This window comes from Bufo bufo, chromosome 9 (genome assembly GCF_905171765.1).
Source record: "Bufo bufo chromosome 9, aBufBuf1.1, whole genome shotgun sequence".
Classification (NCBI taxonomy): domain Eukaryota; kingdom Metazoa; phylum Chordata; class Amphibia; order Anura; family Bufonidae; genus Bufo; species Bufo bufo.
The window spans coordinates 90878846-90894374 of record NC_053397.1 but is presented as its reverse complement, the minus strand read 5'-3'; the positions used below and the strand labels follow the sequence as shown (position 1 = coordinate 90894374).

The window sequence follows — 15529 nt, the reverse complement described above, 5'->3', positions numbered from 1 at the left end:
GTTTGGTCACTTGGGCAAAGGCACAGGCTAGTTGTCCGTGCATCAAGCATTATTTATAAAGTATTTTACTCTTCAATATACATCATTATTGTATCATAGGTTTACTGTGCCGATATCCCCCCCCCCCCCCCCCCCCCTGTTTTTCCTATTATAATGTACGTATGATGTTATACCTACGTGGCTGTGATCCCGTCTCTCTGGGGAGAGATAGTTTGGGTGTGATCATGTGACCTATTGGGTGATGTCACGGTCATGTGGCCGCGGTCGGACAATGCCATCCTGTGCGTGATCTCGTGGGACTTGGATGCCTGAGCGAGGCTTCGCACAATGTGCCGCCGTGTGACGTTGCGGTCAAGTGACCGTGGTTGAGTGAGGCTGTCCCATGTACAACATAGCGAGAGTAGTTGCGAAGTGATCAATGATGCAACATTGTGGGAGGGTTACTCGTGGTCACCTGACCACTATGATGAGGGATTACATCACTGTCTCGCGCGATTTGGCTCGGGATAAGCAGGGCTGTTCCATTGGCCAATCTACAGGTGTCCCAGGTATAGAATTAGTTTCTGGATATATAATGTGGCTGAGTGTTCAATTAGATACGCCCCTTGAGAAAGCGGAGCGAAACGTACGTCGGGGTGCGCTCACAGCTGACCGGAGGTTGGATCCCTGTCTTGTACTACTGCCCAGGTATTTTCTGTTTCCCCTACCTGTAGTTTGCACATCCGTTGTTGGTTTCCTTTCGGTACCTTGTGTGGATTGATTGCATACATGGGATTTGGGAATATCAGATAACTTGCTGGATATTACTGGTACATACATTTCTTTTTGGCACTGCTCAATTGTTTTTGTGCCTTTCAAACTTTGACATTGGGATCTTATACCATGCCAGTCAGCATGTGAGCTACCACTCGCAACACCATCTTCATTGCTGCTATACCTTTTTAGATTATTGTCCATTATCATGTGTTGCTGTAATTATTTGTATTTAATTACTTAATAAAACTTTATATATTCTTTGTATATTTTGTGTATGTGTATCCCTATGGGGTTTTCTTTTGGGTTTCCCTCTGATGTGAATGACGCTTCGCACAAAAGAGCTCTCAGAAGACCTACGATTAAGAATTGTTGACTTGCATAAAGCTGGAAAGGGTTATAAAAGTATCTCCAAAAGTCTTGCTGTTCATCAGTCCATAAGACAAATTGTCTATAAATGGAGAAAGTTCAGCACTGCTGCTACTCTCCCTAGGAGTGACCGTTCTGTAAAGATGACTGCAAGAGCACAGCGCAGACTGCTCAATGAGGTGAAGAAGAATCCTAGAGTGTCAGCTAAAGACTTACAAAAGTCTCTGGCATATGCTAACCTCCCTGTTAGCGAATCTATGATACGTAAAACACTAAACAAGAATAGATTTCATGGGAGGATACCACAGAGGAAGCCACTGCTGTCCAAAAAAACATTGCTGCACGTTTACAGTTTGCACAAGAGCACCTGGATGTTCCACAGCAGTAATGGCAAAATATTCTGCGGATAGATGAAACCAAAGTTGAGTTGTTTGGAAGAAACACACAACACTATGTGTGGAGAAAAAGAGGCACAGCACACCAACATCAAAACCTCATCTCAACTGTAAAGTATGGTGGTGGGGGCATCATGGTTTGGGGCTGCTTTGCTGCGTCAGGGCCTGGACGGATTGCTATCATCGAAGGAAAAATGAATTCCCAAGTGTACCAAGATATTTTACAGGAGAACTTAAGGCCATCTATCCACCAGCTGAAGCTCAACAGAAGATGGGTGTTGCAACAGGACAACGACCCAAAGCATAGAAGTAAATCGACAACAGAATGGCTTAAACAGAAGAAAATACGCCTTCTGGAGTGGCCCAGTCAGAGTCCTGACCTCAACCCGATTGAGATGCTGTGGCATGACCTCAAGAACGCAATTCACACCAGACATCCCAAGAACATTGCTGAACTGAAACAGTTCTGTAAAGAGGAATGGTCAAGAATTACTCCTGACCGTTGTGCACGTCTGATCTGCAACTACAGGAAACGTTTGGTTGAAGTTATTGCTGCCAAAGGAGGTTCAACCAGTTATTAAATTCAAGGGTTCACATACTTTTTACACCTGCACTGTGAATGTTTACATGGGGTGTTCAATAAAAACATGGTAACATTTAATTTTTTGTGTGTTATTAGTTTAAGCAGACTGTGATTGTCTATTGTTGTGACTTAGATGAAGATCAGATCATATTTTATGGCCAATTTGTGCAGAAATCCATATCATTCCAAAAGGTTCACATACTTTTTCTTGCAACTGTAGATATAGATAGAAAATTAGATAGATAGATAGCTAGATAGGTAGATATGAGATAGAAATATAGATAGATAGATAGATAGATAGATAGATAGATAGATAGAGACATACATACATACATAGATGGATAGAAGAATCTTTGGTGAATAAACTCAGTTTTTTTCTGGAAGTGCTGCGGAATTCAATATTTTAGATAGATAGAAAGATAGATAGAATAGATAGATAAATGATAGCTAGATAATAGATAGACAGTCTGATAAAGAGATTGATAGACCCTTAATATTGTGTGTCGTCAAGTATTGCGATAGAAAGATAGAAAGATGGATAGATAGATAGATAGATAGATAGATAGATAGATAGATAGATAGATAGATAGATAGATAGATAACTGATAGGTAGATAATGTTGAAGCAGCGTGGGGGTGGTCTGTTTATACATCAGGCAGGCTATAGCTGAGGGCTTTTTTGACAAATTGTAACAAGTGTACAAACCGCGTGGGGGTGGTCTGTTTATACAGCATTCTGGCTATAGCTGCGGTCTTTTGAGATCTCATAACAGATGTCCCAGGACTCGTGAAGGTTGTGCTTTAATTAAACAAATCAAAATCCCATTCAGCCTAATATAGATGGCTGTAATGTTTATTCAATATATGTTGTTAGTAATATGTAGTTGCTATATGTCGATAATATTTAATCAGCTATATGGCGTTAGTAAGTGGATTCAATCCAGGAAGGACCCATTGGTGATGTAAAGCATCCATACTTGGGAAAGCTGGGTACTTCAAAACTGCCGTTGTTGAAGTAGCGCGGAAAGATTAAAGGCAAGATTCACGTGCTTCGAGAAGTCCTTAGAGGTACCCCAATAACCACTGGTAAAAACAAAAGCCGGAATCAACACCCGGGAAAGTTGGATGCGGCGGCTTTCGCTCTTAAATAGCGTCTTAGGACATGCCCGAACACGCCTTCAACATGCTCGGACATACCCTGACGCGCGTCGCTAAATGGTTTTTCCAAATTTCACAAAATGGACGCCACAGGCAAAAATAAGGGGCATAGATAGATAGATAGATACATAGATAGATAGATATTAGAAGATAGACAGATAGCGATGTGTCCTGTCATGTCTGTGAAGGTTGCAGAAAGTCAGACTATTTTAAAACTTAATTGAGTTGTAGCCTGAATATACCATATTAGAACCTGTCAGGACTGTCTGATTGACAGAATAGGGGGCGTGGCTGTGGGTGGAGTTATGGGTCGGAAAGGGGCGTGGCCCCTTGTCACTTCGAGTTTGACAAAGTTTCAGCTAAATCGGCCCACGTCTGTCCACAGTCTTTGTCTGGTATTGCAGCTCGTCCTCTTTCACTTGAATAGGGATGGACTGAAATAGCAGATATAGAAATCCATGGCATATTTGTTTGGGGAAAAAAGAGAACTTTTTCTAATCCTAAACAATGCCCTTTAATATCTCCTTCAGATGTTTTCAAATCTGTTTCACAATCAGCTGACTCTTTACATATATTTAATTTCAATGAACATGAAAAATGTGCAGTATGAATCTATATCAATAATCTGCCTTGTAAGAGTTTGCTCCTTGTTTTTTAATATCATACAGTGAGCTACATTTGTGGGTTTGTATCTGTAATTTCAACTTATCGTATTTTTCGCTTTATAAGATTCACAATTTAAGACGCACCCTGGTTTTAGAGGAGGAAAATAGGGGAAAAAATATTTTTCACCAGACCTCAGAATAGACCCCTGATCTTCATCAGACCCCCAAATGACACCCTTAATCTTCATCAGATCAGACTCCCATATCAGACCTCAGACCAGACCCCCATATTAGACCTCAGATCAGACACCCCATATCAAACCTCAGATCAGACCCCCATATTAGACCTCACATTAGGCACCCATATCAGACCACCCATATACAAATCTCAGATCAGACCCCCATATCATCAAACCTCAGATCAGACCCCAACATCAGATCACAGCTCTCCTGAGGACTCATTTCCCCCTTAGGGTACTTTCACACTAGCGTTTTTATTTTCCGGCGCTGAGTTCCGTCCTAGGGGCTCAAATCCGGAAAAGAACTGATCAGTTTTATCCCTATGCATTCTGAATGGAGAGTAATCCATTCAGGATGCATCAGGATGTCTTCAGTTCAGTCTTTTTGACTGATCAGGCTTTTCAGAAAACCGTAGCATGTTGTATTTTTACCTCCGGCCAAAAATCCTGAACACTTTGACTGAACGCCAGACCTGGTCTTTTTCCCATTGACTTGCATTAATGCCGGATCCGGCACCGTGTGTGTTCCGTCAAACCGGATCCGGCTTTTGCACCTGAAAAATGTGAAAAAAAAGTTAAAGTCCATAAATGGCGGATCCGTTTTTTCCAGTGCATTTTTTCGTTGTGATCAAAATCCTGATCAGAATTCAAATGTAATCAGTTTTCACACGTTTTTCTGGATCCGGCGGGCAGTTCCGGTGTCGGAATTGAACGCCGGATTCAAACAACGCTAGTGTGAAAGTAGCCTGACTTTATGGGTAGGTTTATGGGATTCTATTGTCAGTAATATGAGGGCATTGTGTTTGCTTTTGCACTTTGCACTTTATCTCTGTTAGGAAATTTGGGAAGCATACATTGATAGTGATTCACTGTGACTGCCAGGTTATTGTTTGTTGTTTTTTTACTTTTTTGTATACAATTTAGGTAGTTGCATACACTTTTTGACATTTTCCCTTATTTTAGGGTTTAATATATATCTTACCTTTGTGTTGCATTACCTCTTTGTATTGCTACCTTGCGATTTAAAGCGTTTCTACCACCAGAAATACTGTTATGTAGCTGACTGACAGCGATGCGCTAATGTCAGCACTACATAACAGTATGTTTTTGACATTTCTCCCTGCAGCCGTTCTGATAAAATAAGCACTTTTATAATATGCTAATGAGCCTCTAGGTTTTATGTGGGCGTAGAATCAGCACCTAGAGGCTCCGTCTACTCACCCTTTATCCCGCCCAGGTCCCCTGTTCTGCCCGCCCCGCTCCTCTTGATAGATGTCACGGTTCGCAGCATCGCTGCTGAAATCCCGCGCCTGCGCCGTTCACTTCTGTATTCGGCGTAGGCGCAGTGAGTAATTGATGCGCTCCTGGTGCCGGATTCCTCATTGCACCTGCGCTGACTACGTCACAGTGAGGAAGCCGGCATCAGGAGAGTGGCCTTCACTCACTGCGCCTGCGCTGAAGACCTAGTGAACGGCACAGGCGCAGGATTTCGTCAGCGATGCTTTAGTGCATCGCTATATCAGTCAGCTACATAACAGTATTTCTGGTGGTAGAAACCCTTTAACACTAACAAGACAACTTCTTCTTTTTTTGTGGCAGCCCCACCTGATCACTTATCTTCCCTTTTACCTCCAGGGATGTTTTAGCATTTTATTACAAGCCTCCATTTATATATATATCTGTGTTATACTATTCCTCAGGAGTGATTCGTATCACATCTTTTGATGTACTTTTGTGTCTTTTGTCATATTTATGTATTTAATAAAATTACTGATTAGTCTCAGTTTGCTTTTTTAGGATTACCTCATATCAGGTCATACCCCCATGTCAGACTTCAGATCAGACCCCCATGTCAGACCTCGGGCCAGACTCCCATGTCAGACCTCAAATCAGACCCCCATATTAGATTAGACCCCCATCAGAGCTCACATCAGACCTCCTCAGATCAGACCCCCATCAGAGCTCACATCAGACCTCCTCAGATCAGACCCCCATCAGAGCTCACATCAGAAACCCCATGTCAGACCTCAGATAAGAACTCATCAGAGTATAAAATAAATAAGTTTGCTTACTTTCCTGCTCTGCTGTTGCTCTCCAGGTCTGGTGGTCTCTGCTGCAGTCGTGCTCCCCGATCTTCTCTGGGCCCGCTGTTCACTGTTATCAGACTGCGCGCAGCATCACGAGAGTGCAGTTCCACTCCCAGAGAAGATTAAACAGGGAGAGGTGAGTGTCAACAGCACTTCACTCCCAGCTTCCCACAACTTGGAAGTGCTCACTATATTCACTTTATAAGATGCATCATCATTTCCCCCAACTTTTTGGGGGAAAAGTTCATCTTATAAAGCAGAAAATATGGTACTCTCCCTACATGATCCACACCTGGTTCTGGCTTCAAACACTGCTTCAGAAACCATGAAAGTGGAAACCCAGCCTTAAGCTACTGATATACTGTATATACAGGTGAAACTCGAAAAATTTGAATATCGTGCAAAGTTCATTTATTTCAGTAATGCAACTTAAAAGGTGAAACTAACATATGAGATAGACTCATTACATGCAAAGTGAGATATTTCAAGCCTTTATTTGTTATAATTTGGATGATTATGTCTTACAGTTTATGAAACCCCAAAGTCACAATTTTGAGGTACCCTTTGCTCAGGGGGTATGGATTAATTAGCTGACTAGAGTGTGACACTTTGAGCCTAGAATATTGAACCTTTTCACAAAACTCTCATTTTAAGCTGCATTAATTCAATTCCTTTTAATTTGCATTACTGAAATAAATTTGCACGATATTCTAATTTTTCGAGTTTCCCCTGTATATATATAGCTCATTAGGCTGGATAAAATATTAGATCCTTCTCAGCTGAGAGAAAGACTGGAGACTGGCGGGGAAGGGGGGTTGGGGATTATTAAGATTTTCATTTCTTACTCCAGTCTTAATAAAGAAACATGCTGGCATACAATGCACAAACATTATTATGAGGCGCCAATCTCTCAATACTATTGGTGAATCATCAGATGGTCTGTGCACTAGAAAATTAAATCTACACCAGCAAGCTTGATAGTCGTAGAAAATTGAAACACTTATAAATATTAGAATATTGGATGCAATTTCATTTATACAGAGAGGAAGCTTCATTTGGATAAGGCCTCATGCACACGACCGTTGTGTGCATCCACGGCCGTTGTTCCGTTTTCTGTTTTTTTTCGCGGACCCATTGACTTTCAATGGGAGGAGCTCCCGGCCGGTCACAGACATCGCCGCACTGGCCACCAATGTGTTAAATACAAGGGAGGGAGGGGGGGCCGGCCGCACTGGCCACCAATGTGTTAAATACAAGGGAGGGAGGGGGGGCCGGCCGCACTGGCCACCAATGTGTTAAATACAAGGGAGGGAGGGGGGCCGGCCGCACTGGCTACCAATGTGTTAAATACAAGGGAGGGAGGGGGGGCCGGCCGCACTGGCCACCAATGAGTTAAATACAGGGGGGGAGGGGGGGTCTGCCCCCTGCTGCCTTGCAGCACCTGCCAGGCAGCAGGGGGCAGTCATGTACACAGTTCTTTTAGTATATTCTAACCTGAAGCGTCCCCATCACCATGGGAACGCCTCTGTGTTAGAATATACTGTCGAAACTAAGTTTCACGATCTAACTCAAATCCGATGGTATATTCTAACATAGAGGCGTTCCCATGGTGATGGGGACGCTTCAAGTTAAAATATACCATCGGATTGGAGAAAACTCCGATCTGATGGTATATTAATAGGGACTCCTGACTTTACATTGAAAGTCAATGGGGGACGGATCCGTTTGCAATTGCACCATATTGTGTCAACGTCAAATGGATCCGTCCCCATTGATTTGCATTGTAAGTCAGGACGGATCCGTTTGGCTCCGCACGGCCAGGCGGACACCAAAACGACTTTTTTTTCATGTCCGTGGATCCTCCAAAAATCAAGGAAGACCCACGGAAGAAAAAACGGTCACGGATCACGGAACAACGGAAATCCGTTTTGCGGACCGCAAAAAAAACCGGTTGTGTGCATGAGGCCTAAAACTGTAAAAATCTCTTTAAGACCACAATTGGAACAATCCCTATTATGCTCCTTGGTATATTGCTAACTTCAGTTCAGTGTACTCTATAAATTATTTCCTATTGAATTTGCCTCCAGATTTCGGATCTGATTTTTGTTCTCACACTGGTCACAATTAGCATCATTTTCTCTGGTCTAAAAATGCTCATTCTAAACATTATTCAAAAGCCTTGACAGTAAAACCTTCTCCCAGTAACATTCACTAGTTTGGAACATATTCTATAATCACCATACAGTTGCATTTATGCAAAGATTAAATTCCCTGCACTAATCCACACTAAGACATTTTGGATCTTGGACAAATAAAGCAATTTTCATACTTTGAAGTAGGGAAAAGGTGAAAGAAAGATGAACTGACAATTCTACAATTGTAGATTTGTTGTCTTTAGTAGCATAAAGAGTTCTGGATAGGAAAATGTATATACAAACAGCTATAAATGTAAGGTTGATAAGATGACAACAGATTATTTTACGTATTACTTATGTTATTCTCCAAAGATAAGATTTTACCATACCTTTCTTATTTTCATGTGTAGACGATGTTCCTTGGCATGCTATAATAGCAGAGCTAAGGAGAATAAAATGCTCCAGGGAGACCATATTCTGCTTCCAACACTAGCATGTAGCTGACCAAAGTAGTTTTCGGAGATGTCATCATTTCCTTTCCTGTTTGATGTTTCCTGTTCTGATATATTATGGAATTTAAAAAAATTATGTCTCTTCTGCACTTTTCAAAGGCAATGGTGTAAGTAGACTCTTATGGGCCCCATAGCATACTTTAGACCAGCCTCCCACCCAGGGGTGGCCTGGGAACTTAAAGTGGTTCTGGAAAAAATACTAAAAGTGGCCCCGTTTTGTAGTCGGGTCCAAATTGATGGAAGGCAGTAATACCATGCTGTGGCACATCATACAACCCCAACAGAGCCAAATACCACAGTCCATCACAAAATACTGCCGCCAGAAGCACAAAATACATCCCCAAAAACTACCACTGGCTGGCATGAGGTGGGCCCAGGCAGTTCCCTGGGCATCAGCCCACAGGGAAATTTCCCTGTAAGGTCTATGGCCAATCTGCCCCTGCTCCCACCCATTATGTCTAAAGTATTCAAACTCCTTGACACCATCACCATTCCCCTGCCAGCAAGCTGTGCACACAGGAAAATTAAAGAGCCCACATACATCATATATAGGCAAAGTCATCATATATATATATATATATATATATACACATACTGTACATTGCGTATGTGACTGATACATACACGCACACACAAACTCAAAGTAATATTTCAAGTTGGGGGATTTGGTATCCGAGAAATACAGGCAAATACTTATCCATCATGCAGTACCATCAGAGAGGCATCTGTTTGTCTCTATATTTATACTGTAGAAGGACAATGACTTCAGACTTACAGTCAATGTCATTAAGAACTATCTTCAGCATAAAGAAGAAAATGGGGTCCTGGGAGTTATGATGTGGCCCCCAAAGAGCAATGATCTCCCCCTCGTCGAGTCTGTCGGGGATTACATGAATAGAAGGATTTGAGCAAGCCTACATCCATAGAAGTTCTGTGGTTAGTTCTCCAAGTTGTCTGGAACAAACTCCCTGTCAGGTTCCCTAAACCTTGTTGGTATGCAACCGCAGCAATGAGGCATGGTATGAAGTGCGAGTGAGGTAGTAATTAACTGAATGGAAGGGTCGGCAGCAGTGGTGTACCTTCAATAAAGTCAGACCATGATTCTGGGGTGAGGGGGAGACTGACACTGATCTAAAGGTGCATTTACCGAGGAACAGCAGATTGTCAGGAAGAAAGTGTTCCTTCTCGTCAGTCGGCTTCTCGTTCATTGATACAGCGATCACCTCCATAGTATGAGGATGAGTGGTCACTTTTGTGATCATTCATCCTCATACAGCTGCATTATTTATGGGCAGCAGATCACTGTTTAGACTGCACAATCTGCTGCCCAGAAACAATAATTTAGGTGCCTGCTCAAACTGCAGGATACACCTTTCAAATGGCAGATTGTCGGGAACCAGCGCTCACAGGAGCGTTCATTCCCGATAAATAGCCCGAATATTACACCAAGTAAATCCACCTTAATTCTTCTCTCCTTCTGTTCTGAGGTGAAAACACTGCACTTTCATGCAGCCACCACTAGGGAGAGCACAGTGCAAAGACATTATTATAGCTTCCATTGCACTGTATAAACTTCTATGCACTGAGCTGACCCTAGTAGTAGCTGTAGACAGCTTTGTAATTTGTCAAGTGAAGCAGGAGATTTATCAATGCATTTATGCCAGTTGTCTAATTTAAATACATTAGGAATTTGTTATTCAGGATAAACGCCAAATTTTTTAAGCACCTGTTCCATTGGATAGAGGATAGAGAGCATCTGTGGCCTGTGGCCTGTAGCCTGTGGTCAAGCCTGAGTAAGGTGCATGCCACTTGGAGAAAAGCAGTGGCCAGAAAAGCAGTCTTCATCGCTGCCACCAGAGGGAGACGCTATGGCAGTGTGCCAACACCCAAGGAGGATCTTACACCTGTGACAAGTGAAGGTAGCTTTACACTGCCCAACTGTCGGGCAGATTTTTGGGGACAAAGGTTTGTATCAACACTCGTTCCTGATAATCTGCCCATGCTAAGGTGCCTCCGTTCATTCATTGGGTGAAACATTCAATCTGCTGGTCAGAAACAATAAATCTGTATACGGATAAATTATGGCTGTAGCAATCACTCGTCCTCATACAATGGAATTGATTGCTGCACGTAAATACCGTTCTCTTCTCCACTGACAGGCAGGCACAAGCTCCGTAACATTAAGCCTGAGAAGGTTGTAACCATCTTGTTTGTTGCCCCAGTGGGTTCAGTAAAACATCTCTTCTTAAGTTGAAACTATGTTCCCTCAATTTCTTCTGCCATCCTTGAACAGACCTATACCAAAAGAGTCTAAAATGGCTAAAAAATAATAATCTTTATTAAATACATATAAAAAAAGATAAAAATATAGACAAAATACATCAAAAATGAAAGTGCAGTATACACTTGAGGGACAATATAGTATGGCTCTCAATGCAGGGAGTAGTACAATAGCTATACATCACTTAACCATCAAATGATAGTCAATGGAAACAAATGAGGTATATAAAAGCGTCAAGACCCGTGTCTATAATATCAAATGTATTTAACCCCTCTCTCAAAGAGACAACAAACAATAAGTAAAACAAGTCCTTACATACCCATGAGTGGGCCAATCAACTCAGGAGAACTGCACACCCCGACGCGCGTTTCGGCAACACCTTCATCTGGGGGCGCGGCTCTTCTTGAAAATGTGCTCTATTTAAGTGCAGAACTCACCAATCGGCTTGGTGCCAATAAAATAATAGATTAAATAAATCCCAGTGCGCAAATTGCATCATGGTGCGCATCTGGGTCTGTCATCATCTCTGCGCACCGCCCGCATCTGACCGGAAATGCACGGCAAACACGTGATAGCCAGTCACGTGATGCCTACACAACCCGATCTCTAAGACGCGCGGCGGGCATGTGATGGCCAGTCATGTGACCACCCGCGTCGCTGGGTCTCTAAGATACGGGTACGCACAGAGAGGTGGCAGTCCACACAGGTAAAGCACCTCACAAGGATAAAGGCAGCACAATTGAATGTTATATTATGCTGCAATGAGGTAATAAAGTACAAGTGCGACAGAACAAAGAATTGAACAAATATCATTGGACATAATAGGGACATAATTGAATAAATATAAAACACCATAGAAAAAATACAATAATGAAAAGTATAAAGAAATATATATATATATTACGTACAGACCACATATATATACATCTGTTACCTGCTCCATAATAGTTTATGTTAACAGAACATTATAAAATATAATAACATAAATGTTTGAATAACTACAAAAAAAGTACTAAGATCAAATCATTTTATAACATACTGTATGTAGATAAAATATCATATAAACAAATATATGATAAACAGAGGAATTTGCGCACCGGGATTTATTTAATATATTATTTTATTAGCACGAAGCCAATTGGTGAGTTCTGCACTTAAATAGAGCACATTTTCAAGGTGAGCCGCGCCCCCAGATGAAGGTGTTGCCGAAACGCGAATTGGGATGTGCGGCTCTCCTGAGGTAATTGTCCCACTCATGGGTATGTAAGGACTGGTTTTACTTGACGCTTTTATATACCTCATTTGATTCCATTGACTATCATTTGATGCTTAAGTATAGCTATTGTACTCCCCTCTGCATTGAGAGCCATACTATATTGTCCCTCAGGTGTATACAGCACTTTCATTTTGTTTTATATATGTATTTAATAACGATTATTATTTTTGAGCCATTTTAGACTCAGCTTTTTTGGTATAGGTCTGTTTGCTCTATGTTGAGTTGGCTTCTTTTGAGGGGGTTGGATGTTGCCCACTACATTTTTTGGGCCATTATTTGTCTTTGTGTTGCTAACCTGTATATATTTGCCATCCTTGAGTGTAGAAGCAAGTATACCAAAAGCCAAAAAGATCATTATGAAACGTTGGACATTCCCTACATCTATCTCCAAGCTCCTCTTCATGGGATATTATGTTAAGACTGGATTTCAGTGCCAGAATAGAAATAATGTTCTTATCTACAAAACATAAGGAAATTCTATATAGAGTTAATAGAAAATCTAGATCTGGAAATTCCCAGGACATTCTTCGTACTTCCGCTAACTGCCCGTTCAGGAAGCATCTGCAGTTTATAAGAAGTGTTATGAAAGATTAAGTGAAAGTTGCACACACCAGCACATTGTGCAATGCCTGTTGTATGTGTTGAGATTTTGATACCTGGAATCCAGGGACATACACAGATCTCATAGGGCCCCATAGCAAAACTTTGTATGGGCATTTTTTTAAATAAATTGGATGCAATTTTAATAAAATTAAAATTGTTATTAAAAAAGTTGTCTTTGGTCTCAAAAACTTTATCCAACTCTTATATTGGAAAAAAATTGTAATAGGTGCTTCAAAAATATGGTGCTTATTCAGAACACCATATTTCTCAACATATTTACATCAGAAAACTGCAAAAATACACTGATAAATCTTCTGCTTCCCTTCTATTACAAAGCTAGGGGGAGCGCAGTGCATAAGAGTTAAAAAAAAAAAAAAACACCATAGAAGCTGTAATGATCTCTTTGCGTTGGGCTCCCCTTAGTGGTGGCTGCTTAAAACTGCAGTGTTTTCACAAATGGAAAAGAATACATTTTCCTGGCCTCCATAGCAGTCGTGTGGTCTGCCTCTATTGTAGATATATCTTGTTGGCTGTAACATGATTTAATTTCCACATATTTTCCTTTAAAGGGGACTTGCCTGAAGTCCAGACCTTTCATAAATAGAAAATATTTGGTGCATTTGGTTGTGATGATGATCCAACAGGACAATGCTAGAGTTTCTGCCTAGAATACATCTATAACCTGCAGAGGAAAGCATTGGCTGCTGAAGGATCTGTGGTCACATAACTGGGCTGATCAGGTCCTCATGTCACAGCAAGAGATGACAGCTTTTCCTGTTTAGGTGCATGTGGGCAATATGATCCTGAGAGAAACGTGTGTGTGGAGCTGAAGAAGAAAGATCCAGAGTCTTCAAAGTTTAGTGGTGTGAAGCGGCCACTGACCATCTTCTGCAGCACCCAGACAGAGGCTTCCAGGGTCTACAATATTCTGAAGACGACTCGAGGAGTGTTGTGGACCACATATCAGTCTCAGACCAGAACGCTCTGGATGGGCCTGGGTTGCTGGCTCTGACCCACTCTTTCCTAACTTACCTGCCGTTTTGAATGTGTTTTGCTGCTATGCTGTCACATACCTGTCTGCCATTTCTGTGCTTTTATCATCCCATTAATAAAAAAGGAGCATGGTCTCCCACGGCCGGACACATTTATCACAACTTACAACAGAAATTGTTAATTATGTCAAATCGACACCTATTAATAGTAGAAGTAGATTGGCTTTTCTGGCGTATGGAGATGTCTGCCTCTTAATAAATATATTCTATCTTATTCCAGTTTACTTTGAAATAAGACTGCATATGGATGTCTTAAAAAATATCCCCAAAAGTCTGTATGTGAAACAAAAAATGTAAAACAAATGGCTTTGTATAAATAAATAAAACATGCAAAGACAAGAAATCCAGTCCAATAGGTGGGGAACTATTCAATTCCATCCACTGTGTCGCGGATGTAGCCAGTTACTGCAATTCTGCCCCCATTCACTTCAGTTGGAGCAGATTTGCAATACACAGCTCTGTCCACTACACGGAGGATGGAACTGTGTGGTTGCTGTGCCTATGTCCTATCCTGAGGATAGCTCATCAGTATAAAATACTGTAAATCCCCTTTATGAGTACCCAAGAGGAAGAACTGTGAACAAAAAAGCATAATGTGTATATATGAGCTGCAATACTAGAAACACCCCATGGACAAAAGCTTCACTGTTATGGATAAGAAGAGACCATAGTCCCATTAGAAATATACACTAATGAACCACAACCACCTGGCTATTATTGTTTAGGTCCCCCTCATGCAACGAAAACAGCTCTAAACCATTGATGCATCGGCTTCTCAAGATCTGTGAAGGTGTCCCATGGAGACCAATTCAACACCCTAAAGGGAACCTGTCACCTCCAACAAACATCCCAAGCCGGCAGCAGTACCTGAGAGTAACCAGCAGCATGTTTGTAACGTTCCTTTTCTTCCTGCAGCAGATGAAGCAAAAGCTGTAAAAAGTTCTTTAATCCCCGGCCGTTGCGCTTCTCTAGTCAGGCTTGACGTCACGGGGGCAGCGGCCTCCTTGCTTCAAGTCACGTAACCACACCCCCTTCCCTGCCCCTTCGCTGTGATTGACACAATCGGCTTTGCCAAACTCCCGGCTGTCAGTCACAGCGAAGGGGCGGGAAGGGGGCGTGGCTACGTGACTTGAAGCAAGGAGGCCTAATCAGAGTGTGAAAAATCCAGGGCCAGAAAGCAGAAAATGCATATATGAGCTGCAATACTAGACACACCCCATGGACAAAGGTGTCGCTTTTTATGGATAAAAAGAGAACAGTTTTTCTAATCTCATAGTCCCATTAGGAATATACACTGATGGACCACAACATTAAAACCACCTGGCTAATATTGTTTAGGTTCCTAGTCGTCTAGCCATCTTCCCCTGTCAAACTTTCTCAGATACTTATGATTGTCTATTTTTCCTGCTTCCAACACATTAGATACGGATTGTGTATTTGGTGCTTAAAGGGTTTCTATCACTTCGTTTCACATAATTAGCT

General features: G+C 41.8%; 1 protein-coding gene across 3 annotated transcripts in view; it reads right to left on the bottom strand.

The window, feature by feature from the left end:
- Window positions 1-8854, bottom strand: part of LOC120979391 (coagulation factor XIII B chain-like) — a 165189-nt gene extending 156335 nt beyond the window's left edge. For all 3 annotated transcript variants that reach the window (XM_040408118.1, XM_040408117.1, XM_040408116.1), the window contains exon 1: window positions 8713-8854. In XM_040408118.1, the coding sequence (XP_040264052.1) occupies window positions 8713-8797 (85 nt within the window). In that variant the 5' untranslated portion in view covers window positions 8798-8854. The remainder of the gene's footprint in view (window positions 1-8712) is intronic.
- Between the last annotated feature and the right edge of the window lie 6675 nt (window positions 8855-15529).